Source organism: Anoplolepis gracilipes, chromosome 11 (assembly GCF_047496725.1).
Source record: "Anoplolepis gracilipes chromosome 11, ASM4749672v1, whole genome shotgun sequence".
Lineage (NCBI taxonomy): Eukaryota > Metazoa > Arthropoda > Insecta > Hymenoptera > Formicidae > Anoplolepis > Anoplolepis gracilipes.
Genome location: NC_132980.1, coordinates 10,564,484 through 10,589,101, shown reverse-complemented (window position 1 = coordinate 10,589,101; position 24,618 = coordinate 10,564,484). Strand labels below are relative to the sequence as shown.

General features: G+C 35.8%; 2 protein-coding genes and 1 long non-coding RNA gene across 3 annotated transcripts; 2 read left to right on the top strand and 1 right to left on the bottom strand.

Annotated features, from left to right (window-relative positions):
• Window positions 1–136: 136 nt before the first annotated feature.
• Window positions 137–1,843, top strand: LOC140670907 (hsp70-binding protein 1). Its single transcript, XM_072901758.1, has 5 exons — window positions 137–304; window positions 381–600; window positions 684–1,086; window positions 1,161–1,398; window positions 1,492–1,843. The coding sequence occupies exons 1-5, from the start codon at window positions 297–299 to the stop codon at window positions 1,700–1,702; spliced, it is 1,080 nt and encodes a 359-aa protein (XP_072757859.1). The 5' UTR covers window positions 137–296; the 3' UTR covers window positions 1,703–1,843.
• A 132-nt stretch (window positions 1,844–1,975) lies between these two features.
• On the top strand, window positions 1,976–10,312 carry LOC140670908 (putative glutathione-specific gamma-glutamylcyclotransferase 2). Its single transcript, XM_072901759.1, has 4 exons — window positions 1,976–4,108; window positions 6,922–6,957; window positions 7,079–7,341; window positions 7,864–10,312. The coding sequence occupies exons 1-4, from the start codon at window positions 3,941–3,943 to the stop codon at window positions 8,123–8,125; spliced, it is 729 nt and encodes a 242-aa protein (XP_072757860.1). The 5' UTR covers window positions 1,976–3,940; the 3' UTR covers window positions 8,126–10,312.
• Window positions 10,313–13,109: 2,797 nt separating this feature from the next.
• LOC140670909 (uncharacterized) lies at window positions 13,110–21,707 on the bottom strand. The gene is made up of 4 exons (XR_012047645.1): window positions 20,092–21,707; window positions 19,067–19,339; window positions 18,488–18,648; window positions 13,110–13,847 (listed from the first exon to the last, which is right to left on the bottom strand). It is a non-coding gene; the product is annotated as an uncharacterized lncRNA (long non-coding RNA).
• Between the last annotated feature and the right edge of the window lie 2,911 nt (window positions 21,708–24,618).

Here is a 24,618-nt window from a genome sequence, read left to right as displayed (position 1 = left end):
TTTTCAACTGGCCAATAAGCGTTGTGTCCAATCGGGCCTCATCCTGAATGTTATATGTTATATAGTAAACTTCTGAACACAATCCTGCGCATGCGCGAGTTTGTTCCACATTCAAATGTAGGTGGCTAATCTATATATTTTTAAGTTTATGTACATCTTTTTAAGTGCGCTGTAAATACAGAATACCATAAAGAGATACGAGAATTGTAGTGATTTGAAACATCGATTGCAAAGAGATAGATTTCGAGTGGGAGTATCTGATTAATGGACACACCATTAAATAGAGTAAAGTCAAAATGAGCAAGTACGTGTTTTAACCTTGTCGTGATTAACCTACATTTTAAACCATTTTTTTACATTAACGAACCTAATTTTTTTAGTTCAGAGAGAGGCGAAACAGGAGGGAATGCCAAGCAGGGTCAGCTGAATAGCAGCACGAGGCCGCTGTCCATTGAAGGCCCTTCCACCTCCAATAATGTCTCACAACCATTACCAATTCAACCGAGACAGCCAACCAATCTTCAAGGGCTACTCAAATATGCCATGGATGCAGCTCAATCTGAGGAAAACAAATCGCCAGTCTATCCTTTGGACGAAGAGGTATGGTATTTAACTTAATTAATCAAATGCATTGGGACTTTTGATTTGTTTGATTCTTATATATATATTGCACTGCGTTGCAGAAAAAAGCCTTCCTGAACGAGGCATTAACGTCGTTAACGGTGAACGTAATAGAGGAGTTGCAGAAGGCAGTGCAGATCTTGTCCAAAGTCGGCGATCTACGGACTGACGACGATTCGCTCGAGTACGAGAATGCCCTGGAGAGAATGGCGGATCTTGTTGACAATATCGATATAGCCAATGATTTTTACAAGATTGGAGGCTTCGCGATATTTCAACCATGCCTGAACTCAACGCACAGTAACATCAGATGGCGGATAGCTGATATTATCGCCGAATTAGCGCAGAACAATCCGTTTTGTCAAGACAAGCTGCTTGAAGCAGGAATATTCCCTTTACTGTTGTCCATGATAGACACAGATCCATCGGAACAGGCGAGGATAAAAGCTCTATATGCAGTATCATGTAAGTGATAGAAGGATAATGAAACTTGGGTTCTGTTTGAGTCTTAGCTCATGTTAGTTATATCTCGACCGCAGGTATAGTCAGAGGACATCCGGAGTCATTAAAATATATGGATACAAACGACGGTTATTCAGTACTTTTACGAGCGATGCAGAGCCCAGTGGAGAAACTGCAGATAAAAACGGCGTTCTTGCTTTCCAGCTTATGCAGTAAAGACGACTCGAACGATATAAAATATACCTTAGTGAAAATGGGATTTATAGAGCAAGCTGCAGGTTTGTTAGGTAGAATGAATCTGCAATCAGCAGTCAGGTAAGATATCTATAACGTTTTGAGACAAAACGTTGTGATTTTTGACATATTACTTTTGATAATATATTTGATCAAGCATTATTTTTATCACAGAGAACAATTATTGAGAGTCATTAATGGTATGGTAAATGATAATTTTTTGCCGGCATTGAAGGAATGTCGGCGTCCACAGTTATGTTTAAGAGTCATTTTGGAGCAATTGTTGACAGAATTAAAACCAGTAGAAAATCAAGACGAGATAGACATGTGTTCTGAGCTCTTAGACAAAGTATTTTTCGAGCCTGACATTAATCAAGAGAGATAATGAAATTATGTATCATAGTCTTTTCCCCTTTGAATAAAACTAGAATATTTTTTTATAAATTATCACGTATCTACCATTACTTTTTTTTTTTGTAAATCTAACATCTATTTATAAGATTTGGATATGGATATTTATAATTTATATTAAAAAAATGTATATCGTGTGTGATAACACAAATAAAACTGCTACATTAAATACACCAAACAAATCGATCGGAATATATTGTCGCAAAAAAAACTATAAAAACATATACAGGGTATTCCTAATTTAAATGGCAACACTTCGGGAGCATGTAGGAGATCGAAAAATTAAGACAAAAAAAGTCCTTTAGAGATTTGCTCATTTGTGCTCTATTTTGGAGAAAATACAATCTCCTATTGCCCTCTTGAGTTGATTGGCACCGAAATAAACTTTCTGCTTCAAGGTTCCTTACATATGTAAACACTTGTTATCCTTTACATCCTTTTGTTTACATTATTGCTTTTTCCTACGAGTCTTTTTAATCAGTCTTTAGTCAATTGTGCCAGAACAATTCTAGTACTAGATGTAATGCTGTATTGCTGCAGGAGGGCAGCAATTTGAACAATATCTACATCAAATATATGATAACATGAATAAAATGTAAATAAATAAGCAAGAAAAGAACTTATTTTGTTTCTTTTTTTGCGATTTTCTCCAAAATGGAGCAAAAACGAATAAATCTCTAAAGGACTTTTTGTTTCAGTTTCTCGGTCCCTTACACGCTGCCGAAGTTTTGTCATTTAAATTGGGGACACCCTATATAATCTAACTATATATTTATAAAATATCAATTTTCCACACACTCGACTAAACTAATCAATCAAAAATTTGTTTCCCGTATCTGTTTCCTTTCTTTCGCGCTTTATACGTAAAGTTTTCTATATTTAAAAAAATATAAAGTATATTTCAAAATGCACGTGCGTGTGTGAATTAGCTCTCTATTTCTTTGGCGATATACTTCAATAATGTGTAACCGGCCTTTTTCTCTGAATTAATTCGATGAACGGTACGCTCACGTACATCCGGGCACGATGCGTCAATCAGACGACGCGTTTCATCATCCATCCCCACCATGTAACCTGCGTTGGCATGGACGTACTCTATCTTACTTTCCTCCGTCTCTTCACTGGTTCATCGTATGCTCCGTCTCCCTCTCACACTCTTTCTCCTTTTGACGCGTGTTTCGGTCTAGTTCAACCGAACATCAGTCGGCCAGTAGTCAGCCGGCAGTTCTCATCGGATCTCGACATGTGATTGTTCCTCTACCAGAATTCTCCAAATGTCTCGAAAATCTCGCTGGCTCCCTCGAGACCCTAAGGAAGATTTTGGGAGATTGTTCTTTTTCTTAAAACGAATCTCCCGCGCTCGGCCGACGGATTGATCCAAGGCCGATCTTGAGGATCGAGAAAAAGATCAATCAGTGAAGATCAATCATCATGGAGTAGGATCGACAGCCGCGATGACCGTGAAAGAGAGGAACGTCATCGCTTTAGAAATCATCAACCGACGTCACGTCGAGCTATCTCGCGAATTGATAAATTGAAGTCACCGGCAAATTAACATCCCTGAACGCGATCCCCCGAGATATAAGTTGGAGGGAACGGAGACATTGGCGTTAATCTGATGATCGAGAATCGACTCGGCAACGACGGCATCGAGTGTGAGAGATCCTTATTTGATCACGTGGATCGCAGCTGATCGATAAGGATCCGACCCAAGAGCGACGGAGAGCTCTATCGCTATTTCTTTCAACCGAGATAGATTTTCTTAGAGCATATAAATCGTTTTCTCTCTCTTTCTTTTCGATGGAATTCACTTTGCAATGTACGTGAGGAGACGCAAGATCAATCCAATTGAGAGTTTTCCCGGCAAAGGCGAAAGATGATACGAAATGGAACTAATTTAAAAATATATTTAATAGGAAAATTTGAAATTTTATGATCGCGCGATAACTAATTTGCTAATTCGTACTTTCTTGTGATAAGACAGCCTACGTGCTTGAATTATTTAAAAACTCTCGACGACAGATGGTGAAGTAATCACGGAATGTTGAACTTTGAATTATAAAATATTATCCGACAATATTCGATGTGATAATTGAAGCAATTAGACGGCAAGAGACAAAGCGAAAGAAAGACGAAACAAGAAATAAAGAAAAGAGAGAGAGCGAGAGAATCGTTTGTTGTCCGATCTTCTCTCCGGCGAGAAAGTACGAAAATGGAGAATGCACACGCTGACATCGATAGCAATCTCTGGGTGTTTGGATACGGTTCGCTTTGCTGGCATCCTGGTTTCTCGTACGTCAGGAGCATGACTGGTTACGTCAAGGGCTTCGATAGGCGGTTCTGGCAAGGCAATACCACGCATCGTGGGACGATCGAGAAGGTGAATTCAAATTGTCCTTCAATCTTTTTTTATTCATTATTCTTTTCTTTCTTTATTATTACCAATTATCACGTCTGTCGTTAGGATGACCTAATAATGTTTAATAGATCGTGTCTAAGAACGCGGTCCAGTAGAAGGCGAATTGGATGACATAACGAGTCGATTAGACAAAATTGAATTTAAATGTTCGACGAAGCTCTAAAATGAAAATCTTTATTTAATATCTATGCTGTTTAATTTAAAAAAATGAAAATATGAGAGATTTATTGAAGAATATTTTATAAAATTTTAACAAAAATAATGAAATTACTTTTTCTGAATGCTCGATTAATATTATATATTATATATATATTAATATAATTAAATATATATATATATACATATATATATATATTATATTATACCATATATATACATTAATATAATTATTGTAATATTTGATAAAAACAAATATTGAAAAACCTTGCAGTAAAAAACTAAATATTTAATACATTAAAAAACTTTTATCATATCACGAATATAGTTTCAGCGTCTCTGTGTACTGATACTCGATATTTTCGGTTTACATGCTAATAAAGATTGGAACAGCTGTACGAATTTTGAATATAAAATATCCGTAAGGCAACGACTCTATCGTGATGCGATAAAATAACAAACAGTATTTCGCAACTATTAATACGAAACAAATGTATTTAATTACGTCCGCAATCGGGTTTAAAAAGAAAATATGTTTTTTTTTTTTTTTTACTAAGTATTATGATGTTAAATTTAGCGGAAACATCGAAAATTATTTGATTCCATATGCGTCTAATATGTTGCATATCAAAATGTTTACAGTTCTTTCGTTGGTATCAGAAGAAAAGCAAAATTTAAAAAAAAGTGTGAATTTTTTTTAGACTAATGTAAGACCACACGTTTGTCTCGGGAAATTTTCCAATTAGATTGGTCGTTCGCTAAAAAAAGAACAAACAGGAACTGATAATAAAGTTAAGGTTGACTAAATCATGAATATCCAGGCAAGGTCGGCGAGTTTTTACAATCGTATTTTCTGGCCCGTTGTAAAAATATTTGATTTATCATTTAATTATTACGTTACATCATCGTATCATCGCTGATAATTTAATAACTTTATATTTCGTTATATTATTAAATATCGATTTTTAATTAATTCGCAGTAAAATTAAAACACACGAATAAACAGTGTGTCTCTCTCTTTCTCTCTTCCAACTTAAATTATTTTATAACTTTTTTTTCAACAGTATCTCTCTTGACGTTATCGCCAGTGACGATGCATTTGCAGCATTTGTAACATATTAAATATATCTGCTTATGCACGTGTGATTTCTCTGTCGAATCACGTGACTTTTATATTCACGCGAATATTCTATTAATATCTTAATTTTGTCGCTCGCCGCGGCATTCTTTTCTTGGCTTGGCCTAATTCCAAGCACGTACATGAAAAGATACGTTTTTGTGCGCATTGATCGTTTATATACACGCATGTCTCGTCTCGATAAGAGTCCATCGACGCTCATTTCGTTCGATAAAAAAAATATATGCGATGAAATGTAAAGACGTAACGCGAAATAAAACTATATATGTATAACGCTCTCGCGAATCTTTCCTTTCTTGTTCCTCTTTATTTTAAAAGACCGGGAAAAGTTATTTTTTTTTTTTTATTATAAAGTTATTTCTATTTATTTTATCCGTATGTCCTCTCGTTTTAATTTCTCGAAAGCGAAAAGGAGGGATGTCGCTTTCGACATTTATAGAATTACATTTCTTTTTCCGCGCTAAACTATTCTCCGGCGAATTAATGTGCGAATAATTGTATAGAGAAAAAATATTAAAATTATATTGATAACGACATATTTTATATATAAGAACTGTGTCTTCAAAATGAAATTTCAAAGACATATATTTTTCTCGAAAAATATGGATTCTATCGAGATACATACAAAAGAATGATCGATATGTATTCACACTCGTAGCGAATCAATAAAATGAGATTTTTATTATTCAGATACATGAACCGAAAACAGGAAATCACTATTTTTATTAAATTACATCTAAAACTGTCACAACCAGAGATATTTCTAAGAAATCTTACTGATAAAAGGTTATAAATATAGATTTTTTTCTTTTTTTTTAAACACTTACTCTTTCCACGAAGCAAAGTGCTTGCGTTTTACATTACGCTTACATATAAATTACGTGAAATTGTATATATAACCAGTTAGAAACCAGTAGTAACCGATATCTTTAAAGAGAAAGATTAGCTCCATATGTGTGTTGTTATATTATTCTTTGTTTATCATGGCATTTCGCAATAGCGTGATATGTATTTTCTGCATGTATACAAATTTATATTACATAATATAAAAATATATATGAGATATAATAATAATATAAAAATACGCGCTATACATTTTTTATATAGTAATATCTTTCTTTTTAAGGTACATAGGTAATTATCTTGAATACGAGTTTCGTTCCGTCATAAAAAGATTTACACATTCAAAATTTGATTTTTCATATATCTACTCCTATTTTATCTCTTATTTTAATTTAAGAAATATCAGTGCATAAATCATTGCATAATATTCGATATTAAGGTAAGGGATAAAATAGGAATTATATATGAAAAGTCAAGTTGCGAATGTAAAAATCTTTTTGCGATGGGACAAAACTCGTACTCAAAATAATTATGTATATTAAAGAGAAAGATATTGCTGCATAAAAAAAATGTATATTGTATTTTTACATTATCATTATATTAAACGTTACGATTTTATTTCTTTTTTACGTTGCAGCCTGGACGAGTTGCCACACTTATCGAAGAGAAAGAGGTACTTATGACAATTTATATCAGAGTAATTAATGATATCGTACCTGCTATAAATAATAAAAATGTTTGGGAAAAGTATACGAATCTCAAATGTGCAATTTAGATTTTCTCTTTCTCGACAGGGATTAGTTTACGGGCGAGCGTTCCAAGTTCGGGATAGCGCGGCATTGTCCTATCTGGAGAATCGCGAGTGCGCTATGGGAGGATACCTGACGACCATCGCAACGTTTTACAGTCGGGATGGAGTCAAACAGTTCTCCGTAATAATTTATATCGCCACTAACAAGAACGAGCAATGGCTCGGTGAGGCGTCATTGCAGACTATAGCGCGTCAAATCGCGGAGAGTTCCGGTCCGAGCGGACACAACGTCGAGTATCTCTTACGGTAAGAGACATCCGTTCAACGAACTTCTTCTCCATCCTTGTCCCATTTTCGAGTAATGAAGGAAAATTTATTTTTTCTCAATTGTCACCCTCTGTTCGATTCTAATGCAACGCGAAAGAAAAAAATTAATATTAAATATCAAATTAAAAACTACATATATTTGCAATTAGATATTAAAATAAAGTTTTAAGAAAAGCTTTGCTATTACATATTAAAATAAAATTTTTATTTTTTATAACATAAACTTTAACGAGAAATATCTTTATTAATGAAAATATAATATGTATCATTTCAAAAAAAAAGAGCTGTTTATCTCTTATAAATTTTGTTTTCTCAATTCGCCGTTATTATATTGGCCGATATATACATATATACATATACAGTATATGTGTGTATATATATATATATATATATATATATATATATATATATATATATATGTATATATATATTGTTTACTAATATTTTATTAATCTAAAAATAATATAATGAGACGATGCATTCACATCTGACCGGTGACAGGTTGGCGGACTTCATGCACCGTTACTTGCCAGAGGCGCATGACGAACACCTTTTCACACTGGAGATGCTAGTGCGTTCGCATATAAAGGAGGAAAACATGTGCCTGGCGACGTTGATGGGTAATCGTGACTTCGTTATCGACCTCGACGAGGATGCGGAATTGGCAGGTCGCGCGGAAGCAAACGAACTGCCACCCCGCGAGAACTCCTTCCAGTTCAGCGCGCGGATACCGTCCAAGAGCTTGCGTTGCGTGAAAATGTAAATTTCGCACATAATCGCGCAAAGTTTTCGATTGGAAACATACGTGCTATTATGGCGAATGGAAGCGAAGCTTATTTTCTTACGCAACGTTCAAGTACAAATTATTACTTTCGACGAAAACGTAAACTAGTAGCGGAGTCATATTCCCGTAAGGAATGCGAAATAAAAATACAAATCAAAAAGAAACGGAAGCTTATTTGTGTCTAAATTTTTCATTGGCTAGAACCAAATACGCTTCTTTATCGCGGCCGATACGTATTGCCTTCGGTCTAAATTTAAAAAGCAGCTGCGCATTCCATTGGGAATATAGTCTCGCTGCCGGTATACGTCTTCCTCTTAGAGGCTATTTTATCATACGTGTTTATGATACGGCTGTGTTAATTTTATATCGCAACGTGCTGAACACGTGCACGCTTAGAAATCGCCGCGAACTTCGTCACTTCCTATTTTATTAACGCCAACTTACTCAGCTATTATTATTATTATTAGTATTATTATTTTTTTAATGTAAAACATTGTTTATTTTTATCTTGGCAGAAAGTGAGAATCATAGTATGTGCGTGGGCGATAAAAATTAAAATTTTCTAAAATCTGAGATATATACGAAGAAGAAAGAATGTTTTATAAATATTTATTAGTGAAGCATGTTTTATTTTAATTAGGAACTATACGTATCTCGCTTTTAATAAGTATTTATTAAGCATTCCAATACTGCGAATTAATAATTTGTACATATATAATTAATACACCGTGTGTCTTTTTTTCATGGACATTAAAAAAACGTACAAATACATTTTTACAATAAAATTCCATCTTAAAAAGAAATATTACATATATTCATATTTTATGGATATATATAAATGAAAATTATAACTCTCGTTCTATGAGAGAATTTTTTTATCGCTATACAATTTAGAAAAAATTATTTTAATGTGTGTGTTGAGACAGTGTGTATATAAAATAAAAGCACGTATCACACATGCTATACACTTTTTTATCGTATGTCAGTAAGTTAGGAAATTGCGTCCAACGATAAATGATATGCTAGCGATCTTTCTTATAGACCTTACTGTCAATAAGATAGATCGCTACAATTTTTCTAAAATTACTTCTAAATATATTTAAACTCTTCTATACGTAATTTTTATTTCGATATAAAATATTTTCCTTAGCTAATATATTAAATTTCTATAAATTCTTATAAAATTATTTTTGTCATTATGACAGAAATAAATTTCACCTGCAAGTTCATCTGTTCATTTTAGAATATGCACAAAAGAGAAAGAAAGAGAATATATATTTGATGAAATATATTTTTATTTTATTTAGAAATTTAGAATTTCGCGCAGCGAAATAAAGTACGGTCGAGAAATTCATGAACGGTACATTGTAATATAGAACAGCCATTCATCCAGCCGCTTAGACTCTCCATGAATATTAGACTGTCTATCCTATGGAACGTTGCACCGTACATTTTAGATACCATTATTTTACGTAATAATTCGAACATTCAAGTTTTAGAAGAAAATTTCCTGGAATATACACGTTCGATAACAGTATTCCAACGGAATAATCATATCCGCGCTCTCCTGTCTCTCCCTTTCTCTATTATCGATATTATATCTATAATTATGTTATGTCAAGTAAAGATCCATGCGTTCATCGACGTAAAGCGTGTTGCCAAAAATTTAATCAAAGAAGCTTACTCGTGTGAGTAATTTTACGTTCTGCGATATTTAATGTAATTAATATTCTTCAGTAACGTCAAACGAAACAAATGTTTGAAACTAATTGACGTGTTCTACCGAAATATGCAAGTAAAACGTCAACTTATGCAACATAGAGTTTTTTTAAATCTTTACATCAAAGGATTTGAGTAATACTTTTACTGCCACATATTACGTATCTATATATCGATTTCCGTAACAGATCGATAACATCCGTAAAAAAAATAAAGTTTATATCAAGTTATTTTTTTTAGAAACGGATGGTATAAGCAAAGAATAATCTTGCACATCGATTCAAAGAAATTCGTATTAAGAGAGATAATTTTTCATTTGTTTATTTTTAAAAGAAAGATGAACACGAATCTGCTATGATACTTGTGATGTGAGACCGGTTTTTGCTAAAGTAAAAGGGTCTAATCGTTCATAAAAAAAAAAAAAAAAAAAAAAAAAAAAAAAAAGAAGAAGAAAAGAGGACACATCTCGGATACAATTCGATTCGGATACGTCGTATTCGTGATGCAGTAAGTCTCTCGACTTAAGTCGCCCGTGTGTCTCAAAGTCACGCGTTCACGGGCTTCGGACTTGGAACGAGTTTAGACACCTTTTTGCGCGATATTACAGAGCAAAGAAAAAAAAGAAGATACGCATCTCTCGATAATACAAAAAAGCCTACGCAACGCGCTCGTCTCAACGCTTCTCATGCATTTTTCTATCCGATCGATTGGTGATCAGAAATATAAATAACGATCCTGTAACGTAATAGATTTATGCGACCCTGAGTGAAGCAATCAAGCTTCACTTTTTTCGTATGCTTTACAACTATGCAAAAGAAAAATTATGTATATATATTAAATTTATATATTTATATAAATTTTTTTATATATATTGTATTATCAATATTATATATATATATATAAATAATTTATATGTATATATATATTTTTGATATTTTGAAAGAATTAATATATATATATTCATTTTGTTGAAAATATTAAAAATAAAAGCCGGAAATTTAAGAAGAAAGATATGTAATTTCAATCAAATCGACTTCAATTCACTTGATTCTCGCAAGAAAATGTATTACAGTAATCTTTATAATCGAAGTCTTCGACGTTACGTCAGACAGAACATTGTTTCAGTTATGAATGTCGATTTCTTACGATAAAGAGAAATCCGCCGCGCACAGTTGAAGTTTTCAAACCAACTCGAACAATAAATAACGACTTGCCCGCGTGAGTCTTTACAGAATGAACATATACCGGCGTCCGTCACGCATCGTGACGATAGAACCAGCCAGGTATCTCAGGGATAACGTTACTCCGTATAGTATAGTGCATTTACTGTCCTGCAATTCCCATTAAGGACACCAAACGGATATCGATCCAAGTCTTTAATTAAAAAGTGACATAATTTTTGTATTCAATTTTTTCTCGAAATTAGAAAGAGAGAGGGAAATTGTTGATAAAGAGATCGATTTTATTTATTCTTTTAACTATATTAAAATGTATTAAAATAATTTAACTTTCTAAATGTAGAATTTTAAAAAGGTGCACGTTTGTATATTATATTTCTACAATAATTTTTATATCGTAAATGACAATCGTATATGCGTTATAAAACATTGTTGACACAAAATGAAATATTCACATGAAAAAGTGACATAATTTTTGTATTCAATTTTTTCTCGAAATTAGAAAGAGAGGGAAATTGTTGATAAAAAGAGATCGATTTTATTTATTCTTTTAACTATATTAAAATGCATTAAAATAATTTAACTTTCTAAATGTAGAATTTTAAAAAGGTGCACGTTTGTATATATTATATTTCTACAATAATTTTTATATCGTAAATGACAATCGTATATGCGTAATAAAACATTGTCGACACAAAATGAAATATTCACATGAATTATTCGCTATTTATTTATAATAAAATCACACTAATTATCTCATTAATGTATATGAAAGAAAATATGATCGTTTTCCAAAAGCGTGTATGCATATTATATCGCGTGGAAATTTACGTAACGACATATATCGTGCGCGCTGATCCTCTTATTGCAATGATATTTACTGTGAAAAGCGAATGAAAGACGCTGCATGCAACAAATTGGACATGGCCGGCATGAAGAAGTTAACAACTCGCACACGAGCCAACTCGAGCGTGTACGGCGTATACGCTTCGTTTCGCTGAAATAATAACGAAGAGATCCCCCAGACCCGACCCGGTGTGTCGTCACGGTGTAAGCAGGAATTTCTTATTCTCCTTTCCTTTACATTTTCACCGAAAATTACAAAAAATCCCCGGTAAAACCCGCGAAACTTTAATATCGTACACAACGGACGTACAGTCGATTCGCGATTCGAGAAATTAAATTCCCGACTGGGGAAATTAAATTTCGCAAAAAAGCTTCGTAAAATATTTCATTCGGAATATCTAATAATTAAAGTCTCCTTCTGTCTCGACACGCACGTATTTGTGTCGTGTCTAAGAATCATCGATCAAATTTATATAATCAACCTTTTTAATAAACAATGATATGTTTTATTTCCTCCGTGATATTGTATCGCATATCGGAAAATTAATGAGATACGAATCTGGACGATTACTGCCATTGGGTGATACACGCTGACACCTACGGATTTCCAAGGGCTTTCGCGCGTGCGGCGAATTGTGCAAGAAACGTCCTACACGCGGGAACAAATCGGTTTTGTACCGCGATTTCAAGTCGCTTGCCAGTGATTGACAAATCAACGATCCGGCAATGCTGATCGCGCATAGAAATGCACACAAGTAACAACAACAAAAACTTTGTTAAGGCCGGTCCAAGCAGCGTAAAATGTAGCACATTACACCGCGACGAGATTTCCATCGCCGTCCGTGTAAAAATATCGCGCGCGTGTCTTAAAAAAGTGCGATACGCATGGCGAGTAACTGCGTCACTCACAACGTGACAGATTTGTTAGAATAATTATAAAAAGATTAGGAGCACCACGCAACGTGTAAGTTGAGTGTAATCACTTGATATTAAGTATTTCACTTTGGAGACTATTTTAAAGACTAATTTCCAAGTACGCGATTGTAACGTGAAAAAAAAATGTAACAGCGACGCATTAATTACGGCGTTTGCCAACAATTATGATCGTAACCGCGTCTACTTTGTAAATAAAACTCGCGCGTTACAAGAGCACCGTCTCGAGAGAAATTTCCCCCGAGAAATGTGCAACGACGAAAAACAATGCTGCGATTCCCGTGGACCGTAAATGCACGAATCAAACCGTGGATTAACTTTTGCCTTTTACCGTAATTATACGCGCGGCGCGTTTCTTTATTATCATACACGACGAAAAACTTTCGCCGGGACCAACATTTTGCATTTCCTGTCAATTTCAACAGTACGCACATGTCCACCGCTTGCGACTTTTTCCCGCTGCATTTCTTCCTCGTATCCAGTTCACAATTCAGCGAAAAAGCGGAATATTTCTGTTGTATTTTACATATAATTACAATTTAATTACAATTCAAAATAGAGAGAGGAAACTATTCTGTAACAAATCTTTTGCCTATCGTTTCAAAGTCAAGTAATCCTATAATAATAATAATAAATCTTCGAATTTCTGTTTGAGAAATTTCAAGTGAAATATAATCGTTGTTATTATTATTATTCAGAGGCAATAAATGAGGGAATAAAAACGAGATATCCATTATTGGGTCATTTGTCGAAATTAGTTTCGTGGCGCATAGGCGCGCGATATAATCGCGTTAATATGACGTATCCCGGCGTAATTGTTTGTCCCTGTTAATGCGGGCCGCGCAAATGAAACGCGGCAAATCCCAGAGCGGCTGCAATGCATAATTAACGTCCTGATGCTGGCTTCTCTTTTGTATTTATGCGTAAACGATTAATCAGGATTTGTGATTTCGCCGCGCAAAAATCCGCAATAATTCGCAAAAATAACGACGCATCTCTCTATATTATATTCCACTTAGATTCATCTGAAAAAAAAAAAAAAAACGGTTTATATTGTAACATATTTATATATTATTATAATTATAAATTATAATTAATTTATAATTAAAATTAAGATATTTATAATTAATTTAAAAATAATTATAATTTATAACTAAATTATAATTATAAAATAAATTAAAATTGTTCCAATATATTAATTGTTTCTTATTTTCTATATCTTGTATAGAAGGCAGCTATTTTATCTACTTCGGGGGCAGGTATGTATTTTCCGCGAATTCGTACCGCGTTTATCGTCGCATTTATCATCATCCTCATCCGCGACTCAATTAATAATTCAATGTCATGTCGTAAACATCGCACGCCTGAATGTAACGTAAGGCGAAAGAAAGGACGGACAAAGGCGCCTAATTTGGCAGAAATCTCTTCGTCATTAACGCGCACGACTGCGATGCACCTCGTCGATCATTTAACGGCGGCCATTATGCACCGGTGCATCAATTAACTGCATTCGTGCTTCTCCCGTGTGTGCTCTCTCTTTTTCTCTTTCCCACAAGTGCATGCATATACGCGGATGACGCAGAGAGAAAGAGAGAATGAAGCCGAGAGAATGAGAGAGAAAGAGATAAAGGAAGAGAGAAAGGTTTCTGTGTCGAGAGAACCCCCTGGGCAAAACGATATATGGTCGTTCGGTATATTTATATACCGTATCGATACCGGTGTAAAATTTGCGGGAGCATCTATCACCGATTATCTCTTTGTGACTTACTTTCGTGTAACAATTTATCCACGAGTGTAGAGATAATCTCTCTTAGTTTTTTTTACAAATTTTAATTTTTTCGTGGAAAAAAAAAAAAAACAAAACAAATAAACGTCACCGGTTGGACAAATTTTTCGTGCAACTTTAGAGAGGCCTTAATTACAGGATTGTTGAAACGCGTATTAATTTCTGTCGAGATATTATCAATCTCTGTCGTTTTAGCTCTCGGAAGTAATTTGGAATAATTTATTCCCGCTGTAGCCTAATTGCGAATTAAATTCCGTATCGAAACGTGCAACGAACGCACCATTAGCAATCGCGCCAACTTTTTTTCCGTCCCGCTTTCGAGAGATTCGAGTGTGCTGCGCCCGATTGCGACGCATTGATCGACATACGCGCCCTGCCCGAGCGAGCTAATGGCTCGCTTGGAGGGTTATTCATATCCACGATTCTCTGAAAACTAGAGCGAAGTCAAGTTTCCGTATCGGCGAATGGCAATTACGCGAGGTCGAAAGGGGTCACCGTCTCACAAATGACGCGCGAAGGAGGTTGGTGCGATTGACAGGGTGGACTTGAAAAATCACCTAGGATCGTAAATAACGGGAAGGGAATCGAAGATGAGGAGACTTTCGATCGACGATGACAAGAGATAGAAAGTAAAGATAAATATTTACTATCCTATATTTTTTCGCGTATATTTTTCACATTCAGTGGATGGATACTTGCGTCACGAGGTTCACATAAATTCACGGGGATAGCGGAGTCGCTTTGCTTATCACCTGCCACCTTCGTGAAACGCTATCCCTTTGATATCGCTTTACACGCTGTGCGATTATCAAAGTGGATCGCTTCGTTGTGGGCGTAATGTGTGTATTGCTTTACTGCCAACACGCTGTCTAATATGAAATCGTCGATAATTGCGATCAACACACTTCAAATTTATGATTAAACAAATAAGACTATTAAAAATATTAATCTTTTTAAAATATCTTTTACTTTGAAATATAATATTTGAAAATTTATTTGTCCTGCGTATAAGATTGTACTATACTTAGATACGAATAGGAAATATATTGATTTAAGATAAGCAATAATTCAGATTATATTGCAACTAAAACGGTAATTAAAAAAAAAATTACCACAGATGTTCAATTTAAATATTACTTTGAATCAAATATTATTTTGATTCATCTCTCGCTTTTAACGAAACTGACTAATAACAGCTTTGCTGCAATTTCTTTTGCAGTATTAACGAATTATGAAGATATATTTTTTAAGCAACGGATAATTGCACAGTTTGGCTTATTAGAAATCAATATTATTGAGTTTTATTAGTTTCTGCGCATTGGCTATATAGGTAACCTTCCGGCGCGCATAGAGCCGTATTAATGTTAATTGGCAATCATTTCTCGTTGGCGTTTCGCCTCGCGTGCATGCCGAACGGTGCATTATCTATGCGCCATATTCTAGAAATGAATATCGCGCACAAGGTAAAACTTTGTATTCACACTGTTCGACGGGTAAATCAAAACCGAATATAATTCAGATATCTAGACGCGTTGATATTCGAATAATGTCGAGTCTCACATTCTATACAGGGTGTCCCCAATTTAAATGGCAAAACTTCGGGAGCGTGTAGAGGATCGAGAAAGTAATTGTAAGACAAAAAGTCCTTTAGAGATTTGCTCGTTTTTGCTCCATTTTGGAGAAAATTGCAAAAAAAGAAAACAAAATAAGTTTTCGTCTTTTTACTTATTTATTTACGTTTTATTCACGTTATCATCTATTTAATGCAGATATTGTTCAAAATGCTGCCTTCCTGTAGTAATGCAAACATTAGGTATATCTAGCACTGACTGCCATTAATTGCAGCTAGACATTGTTCTGGTACAACTGACTAAAGACTGATTAAGGACTCGTAGGAGAAAGCAATAATGTAAACAAACAAAAGAATGAATGAAAGGATAACATCAAGTGTTTACATATGTAAGGAACCTTGAAGCAGAAAGTTTATTCGGTGCCAATCAAGAGAGCAACTGACAATGAGAGATTGAATTTTTGCCATCCTCCCGAAGTTTTGCCATTTAAATTGGAGACACCCTGTAGAAGCTACAAAGATAATCTTTGCAAAGAATCGCACATTCGTCATGATCACATCATTTCCAATTATTATCTCTTCCAGGTGATTTCGGACAATTTATAAAAAAAAAAAAAAAAATTGATTCTATTTATTCGATCTTATCTTTGACCATGAACGCGACCAGGAGATCGCGAAGCAGGTAGTACTAGGATAGATAGGGGGGAGACGCGCGGTGTCAGCTGCGACGTCTCTTCGGGAAGAAAAGGCGAGGCCCCCCCAGGAGGGGATAACCATGAGAAGAGTCATCCCGCTTGCGTCATCCACCTGCCGTTCGCGGTGCGTCCGGTACCGTTTCAAATGTCCGTCGCCGTTCTTCCGGCTTGTCGTAGACGATGAGCCGACGAGCTCGACGATCCTGATAATTGATCCTCTCCTCTCTCTCCCTGCGTCCTTTTCGAAAGAGAGAGAGAGAGAGAGAGAGAGGGAAAGAGTCCGCAATCAAACGATATTAGACGCGGGTGAAATTAGAATTCTTGACGAATTACGCGGACCAAAGGATCTCGTCGGATCCGAGAGAAATCTGCGTCAACGAAGCGTACTCGCGAGATGAGAGAGGGATATATTACTCGAAGCTGTTGCCAGCAAAGTCGTCGAAGCTACGTGTCGAGATATCCGGCCGCTCAATGACTCACGGTTTACATAAGGGATACACGTTTCCAGAGGAACGCATCATGGCACGAGAGAGGAGTGCGACGTACTTCGTTCAATGTTAAGCCTGTACGAAGAAACTTGTACGAAGAAATGTACAAGGTGTTTAAAATTTTCTGCGCTTTTTCTTATTGAATTCTAACGACTGACTATTTGCGATTCTAAAAAGAATCATAATACTCACGTCTCATTTAAATACGCTTTTATATTTCGTTAACTCAAGATAGTTTATTATATTTTTATATCAAATCTTATTTTTAAAGTACCTATATATATATATATATATATATATATATATATATATATATATATATATATATATTATTATTATATCTATATTATTATTTAGATATATTATATATTATAGTTACTTTTATATAACATTTTAAATTGAGAATATAATCAAACAATCCTTTTAATTTGAATTTCAATTTTTCAAAATTGTGATAGAAAAATTTGGAAATCAAAATTGTAAATGAATGAAATATATTAAAAGAACCGCAGGGAATAATTATTTAATTTTTTGATTTAGAAGAAAATCATTACTTTTTATTGAACTAATATTAATATCGTTATAAGGATAGAGGGGAGGAATATATACCTGCAGTAAATTCCTGTCCTCGTTAAAACGGCTTAAGAGGAACAAATCAAGGTGGAATCTTTTGCGAAAATCGAGACGGGAAGGTTAACACGATCGGCGCGAGACGAAGGTGACGTGGTCACGGATTGGCCTAGGCCCTAGGGTTACGCTTGAATTTGCAGCCGGGGCTTTCTAGCACGATCGTGCGCTCCGCTCCGGCTCCGCGTGTTGGTGATGGTTCCATCGGGGCTATTGGCAAATCGAACAAGTCCGACGTGCGGATAACGTGGTCTCGTCGCGCGTATATACACATATATATAATATATATATATATATATATATATATATATATATATATATATATATACATATATTGTGTAACGATGGTAGTGTCTCGGTGGAAGTGGAGAAAGAGGTGGAAGAGGTGAACAACTTTCACGCGACGCCGCCGACGACGAGGACGAGCTTCTTCGTATCGGAATGCTACTGCGCCGATGTCGGGGTCGACGAGGGAGGGAGAGAGGTGGCAGAAACTTACGGCCGATGTGCCCCCTTAACCCCTTCGGACCTCTGCGTTTCCTGCGCTCGATCGTCGCAGAGATTTCCTGGATATAGGGTAGATGCAGCTTAATGTGAGGCGAACGACCGCTTGGGAAATATTGTTGAATAATGAATTTTTCCATTCGATAAAGATCCTTTCTAAAAATAGAAATAAATGGAGTATGAAGATATTAATTGCAAAATAAATTGTACATTTGTCTTGTCTTTAAAATCTCTTAAGCTTGTTTTAAATGATCCATAATTCGCGACGAAATTCAAGAGGAAAATTTAACTATCATTTTCCATGAAATTATCAATTTTGTCACGAATTAAATATTGACATTTTTGAACGCGGATATTGTGGATTACAATTTACCATCAAGCTTTAATTGCTGTAATTTCAATTTAATAATTTCAATATTCTATTTTATGTATTTTCACGAATAATTTATGTCGAACAAAGATAACTGTACAACGAAACAAATATCTTTCTCTCTTAACGGATTTTCAAATTCGTTCGAAACGGTAGATGTAGATGTGATATCGCGTGGAATCAAGGCTTCGTGTTTTCCCTCACCCTTCAATCGAAGTGATTAAATCCAGCCAGGATGCTTCTCCTCCTCCTTCTTCTTCCGGCGTTTAAATTCTCGACATCTGATCCGTCGTCATACGAGAGAGACGGACGAAGCGAGAGAGATGAAGCTTATACACGCATCGACAATTATTAAATTAAGGATCCTGCGTAGCTTTTAGGGTCTGCATTCTTCATTTTTCTTTTTACATAAAACTGGGCTTCTTTACATCTCGCATGTGTAGCCGAACGGATGGATTAGGATCTCTTCTCGCACTCCTGAAAGAAACAGATGTTCTCGCAAATATATAAAATTATAAAAATAGATTAATCTTTTTCAAAACGTGCGGGATTTCATTGAGATAACAAGAATAAAAAACTCTGTGGAATAAAGTTATTCTAGCAAGAACAATTTTCCGCTTCTTGCTAATCGTTATAAAAATTGTTTATATTGTAAAAATATTGAAATAAAAATTATAATATCTTTTTAGATACGGAAATATTTTCTTTCTACATTTTTATAAATAATGGAATAAATTTTTTTATACAAACATATTGTAAAAATTTGCGACTTTAAAAAAAAGTACGCGAGTTTCTTTTTACTTGAAAAAATGATGTTGCAACTTGAACAAAAATTTTCTAAGTGTAAAAAAATTAACTGAAACAGATAAATTATTAGCAAATACTGTGCTACTGCATATATTTTGCACTTAATCGATTTAAATAACGGAGATAGAATTTATATCCGTACTATTAGTGTAATTTAGACGGAAAATTTTTCTCTGATGCCTATCTTTAAGGCTTATTGTCAAGGACAATTATATTTGCCAATGGGATCTAAATTTTCTAGAAGTATTGCTAGAATATTGCTACCATAAATTCTATACGTGAACAAACAATATTCTAACAGATACAAAAAAGTAGCGATAAATTTTAATTGACACATCTAAAAATCCATCCACATTAGCAAAATATTTTTTTGAATGCTTAATTTAGAAAATTGAGAGAATAATTGTTAGTAATAGACATACTTTTATGGCTTTCTTTCTATTCTCTCGCTTCCTTCAGAATCCAAATATATTTGAATTGAAACGCAAAATGCGTAGACACGCGGCCAAGATGCAAACAGATCGAATTGTATCTCACCGTGTTACATTATCCGTTAGGATCGCGCTCTCCTTTCTGGAATGCAGATTTTCGTTAGAATAAAAGCCAAGACCGACTGTCCCGCGAACGGGCAATTTCGCCTTAATCGGCGCATTCACGAAGATTAGGTGTATGTTCTAGGATCGTGCGCCCGTGGAGCCTAATGATTAGCCTAATGGGAAATCCGGGTCCGCTCTCTCTCTCCCTACGGTGCGCGGGGTCACGGAGTCAGTCAGGTGAATTCTTCTGTGTTTCAAGTAGACAACCTCCCCGGATTACTTTGTATAAGACGGCAGCTTCGCTACCAGAGCCGAGATTTCACCAGGTCAAAGACACATGAGAAAAAGAGCGATAGAGAGAGGTCTGCCTCTCGTTGTTGCCCGACGAAATTTAATACTGGAATTTTTATTACTCGCGACAGATTATTACTTATCAAACGCTTATCTATTAATAGAGATTGGTTAATGGAAATTCTTATACGGTTTGTATCTTGCTTAATGAAGAGTTACATAAAGCACTCGCGTTTTCCCACTGCCCACTCGACCACTATTGATTCAATCTCAAGTAGGATCGTGCGTCTCTTTATGCTGATCATCATTATTATTATTGTTATTATTGTTATTATTTTTCCCCCCGGTCGCGTGTGAATCCGTGGCTAATTCAGCTTTCTAATATTTCAACGAAAATGACAGAATGAATAATTGTATATTCACGTTTCCTCGTATTATCATTTCCGGCATATATATAGGTATATCAAAAAATATATGAGAAATGAAGGCATAGGAAGAAAACTCTGCGGCAAAGAAGATCAAAGTATATAGATGGGGCGAGGAAATTCGCGTTCCCGACATTTTCCAGAGAAAATAGATAAAACTCGTCTCGCTAGCGTGACAATAGCGCAAAAAGGGAAACCGCGCCGGGGAAAGAAAAGAAAATTGCAGCGAACACAATGGCAGAGAAGGATAAATACGAGCGTCTTTAATGTACCAGGCAAGAAAGAGAAAGAGAGAGGCGACGCGACGACGTCACCCGTAATAATCGTTACCTCTGCTGCGCGTTTTAAGCGGCGAAGGACGCGCCTTTACGTATCATCGATTTCCACCGTGAGAGGAAAAACCGTGTCCGCGCGGTTCAGCGGAGATCGGAGGATAAAAATCGATTGTCCCTGAGCGATCTCGAATCTCACAGACGCGTGTGTGTGATTTTGCAAGCAGGATTTATACAACGCTATGACTAATCTCATGATAAAATCTACGGGGATACAAGAGGAATATGTATTCCTCGCGCGATTGGAAATTTACATACATATATATATATATATATATTGTATATTCATGAGATTCTTTTTTGAAATAAGCCCGTTTTCGGAAATGCAATTTTTTTTCTCCTAAATATATATATCCCCTTGAAATCAAATGTCTCTCTCTCTCTCTCTCTCTCTCCGTGATAACAATTCCCGTATAAAAATTCATTCGAAATTAATTATAAAATATATATATAAGTCCTATTTTTATATCTATTATATAATATATCCCCTTGAAATCAAATGTCTCTCTCTCTCTCTCTCTCTCTCTCTCTCTCTCTCTCTCTCTCTCTCTCTCTCTCTCTCTCTCTCCGTGATAACAATTCCCGTATAAAAATTCATTCGAAATTAATTATAAGAATATATATATATAAGTCCTATTTTTATATCGATTATATAACAAGTTTCACTATATGAAATTTTCAAACTGTAAAACTGAATGTACTGCTTGGAATAACGCCGAGACATTTTAATATCACACACGGGGTGAAATCGTAAGGAGGATCAAGCGCAAATCGTCGCCGTCACAATCGGACGATTCTGCTGCACGAATCGATCGGGTATCGAGAGGCAAAGTCGCGGACAATAACGGCGCTGTCGAAGGTAAAGAGTTACGACATGGCAGTGAGTTCCTCGCGAACGCGTCGGCGTCCGGACTCGCTGCAAGTACTCCACAAGTCTCGGTGTCTGATCAGTCACCGTTTGTATGATCGAACGAAATTAATATCGATAAAAATAATACAGCGTCTCACATCTGTGCAGATTAAATGACACGACAAATTGTCGAAATGAGTAAACTAATTTGGTTAAAATATCAAAAAACGTTAATAATTGATAATTCATCGAAATTATGTTTGAATTATTTATTCATAACAGGGTTTTCTTATTTAATGTCAAGAATTATATTTTAAACAAATATTTCTTTGTTATTACATAAGATATCTAAATTTTCCTTCAGACAAGTATTTAAAGAAAAAGAGTTAGTTTGATTAGATAAATTTATTTTTATATATTATGTAATATTCTCCTTCGTATATATAAAATAAAAATTAAAATATCTATTTGCAAAACCAACCAATTTTCAAATACCAACTAGTTAATTTAGAATTATGACTTTAACATGTCAAGATGTCACTAAATTATTTTTAAAATATATATAATAATTAATAATAATAAGCTGCTATAAACTGCATATGTTTGTAACCTATAATAGTCACGTTATTTATAACAGTAAGTACATATGACAGTAATTATACATAAAGCATTTTTTATAACGTATAATGATTAAGAGAAATCGCAGAATAATTTGATTGCGGTTAATTAAAAGCCAAGGTAACGTAATGCCTGATTGTTAAGTTATTTAACGGATCCTGTTAAGGTAACAGTAATTTCGCGTCACCTTCAATCGTCGCACCGTCATCGTCTTCTTCGAGGTAATCATTGCGCCCTGGCGATCTCGCCGATATGTTCTATGCATACGCGAATCCTTACGTAACCCGGCAACGCGACGATAGTTTATTCATGTAACAAGCATGGCCGATTCCGCAACCAGTTCCGGTGCACGATGGCCACTCCTGTATAACAATGAGCCAGAGACAACTTCAATAATTTCAATCTTCAATTGTAGTATCGTTCGGCACAAAGATTTCCATGATAAAATTGTTTTTAATCCAGTCTCCAACAGTTGGATAATGATTTCGCGGAGGTGTAATTTTTACATTGCATCCTGGAATATTTTGCGCAACAGACTGTATATATACTTTCAGTGACGTAATGTACTTAATATAACGTCCCTCGTCGATGATATGCTCGCAGAGATTTTGACGAATCGCGGGATTAATGAATCGTGATAGAGAATTACTAGATAGAGTATATTTTTATATCCAGTATAATCCAGTAGGCAGTAATCCAGGATCCGTGAATGAAGGTTCACCGAGCGGTAAAAGTGGTCTTTGGAAAAAGAAAGAGGACTTTGGAGAGAGAAAATGGCCGGTCGTTACGAAAAAATCACCGGACCGTGTTATCGTCGGCCGGGTTCGTTACCGGGGCGCGAGACGCGCAAGAAGCGAGTGCACAATTAGAAAGTACAAGGAGGCTCCGATCAAAGAGAATGCAGGCGTAACGCAATGCGAGTGGAATTCCCTTCGATTTCCGCGACTTGCGAGGAATCATAGTTGCTCGTACGTGGCGCCAGGCAACGTTCTTCACAGCGGCTCGATAAAGACGGGATGGAGCTAAATTTATATATCGCGGGAAAGAAAAGAGTCCGCCCTTGAGAGATAAACAAACCGGAAGTACGTATATTCCGGCGAAATAATATTGGACCCGGTCTGCGTGAAAGGTTCCTCGCGAAGAAAAGCTGTACGCCTTATCAAGGTACTTTATGTCACTGAATAACCGCTTGATCTATCGCTGAGAGGCAAGCATGGTCCATCGTCGTCCGATAGAGAGAGAGAGAGGAAACGGAGGGAGAGAGAACGTCATCGTCAAAGCGACGACTATTAATAAATATACCGTCCGACGACGACTTCGAACGCTAAGATAAGCTCCCGTTGACGTACACGGAACCTGCAGACTGCTCTCTTGCAGCGTGCATTCATACACAAGTGCACGCATACCTACACACACGTACGCGCGCGCGCGCGCGCGCGCACATCTCGTGTACGGAGATGAGGGAAGAGAGGAAAGGATGCGAGAGAGGATCCGTGCCACTCGGTCATTGGTGAACGTACCGTGCCGTACCGTTTCGTACCGTATATATATCCCCTGTCGACGGAGAAGATGCTGCGGTACCTTCCTGATTCGAGATGCATCGCGCGAGAGAAACCTTCGCGCGTGTCGTCGATTAATTAAAGGGGGGAGGGGGGAATCTCGCGAGAAAGAGCGCGGGGATATATTCTCGGTCGTGTGTATTTCTCCGCGAGTTGAAATGGCACCGCGTAAATATTATACTCCACGTGCACAGACGTAGCGTTCTAATTTTCATTCCCACTACTATTTTTATGGATTGTTGTAGATGCAAATAATGACAAAATTATGAGCGTAATATATACTGCCTCTTCAGCCACTTGTTCTCGTATACGATATTCTTTGTAAGCGTATAAACAGA

What these genes read in the sequence shown, in the direction of transcription:
- LOC140670907 (XM_072901758.1), top strand. An exon ending in AGCTCTATATGCAGTATCAT is followed by an intron (nt 1,087 to 1,160) that starts GTAAGTGATAGA and finishes TCTCGACCGCAG; the next exon opens with GTATAGTCAGAGGACATCCG. An exon ending in AATCTGCAATCAGCAGTCAG is followed by an intron (nt 1,399 to 1,491) that starts GTAAGATATCTA and finishes TTTTTATCACAG; the next exon opens with AGAACAATTATTGAGAGTCA.
- LOC140670908 (XM_072901759.1), top strand. Translation starts at nt 3,941, where the DNA reads ATGGAGAATGCACACGCTGACATCGATAGCAATCTCTGGGTGTTTGGA. An exon ending in ATCGTGGGACGATCGAGAAG is followed by an intron (nt 4,109 to 6,921) that starts GTGAATTCAAAT and finishes TTTACGTTGCAG; the next exon opens with CCTGGACGAGTTGCCACACT. An exon ending in CACTTATCGAAGAGAAAGAG is followed by an intron (nt 6,958 to 7,078) that starts GTACTTATGACA and finishes CTTTCTCGACAG; the next exon opens with GGATTAGTTTACGGGCGAGC.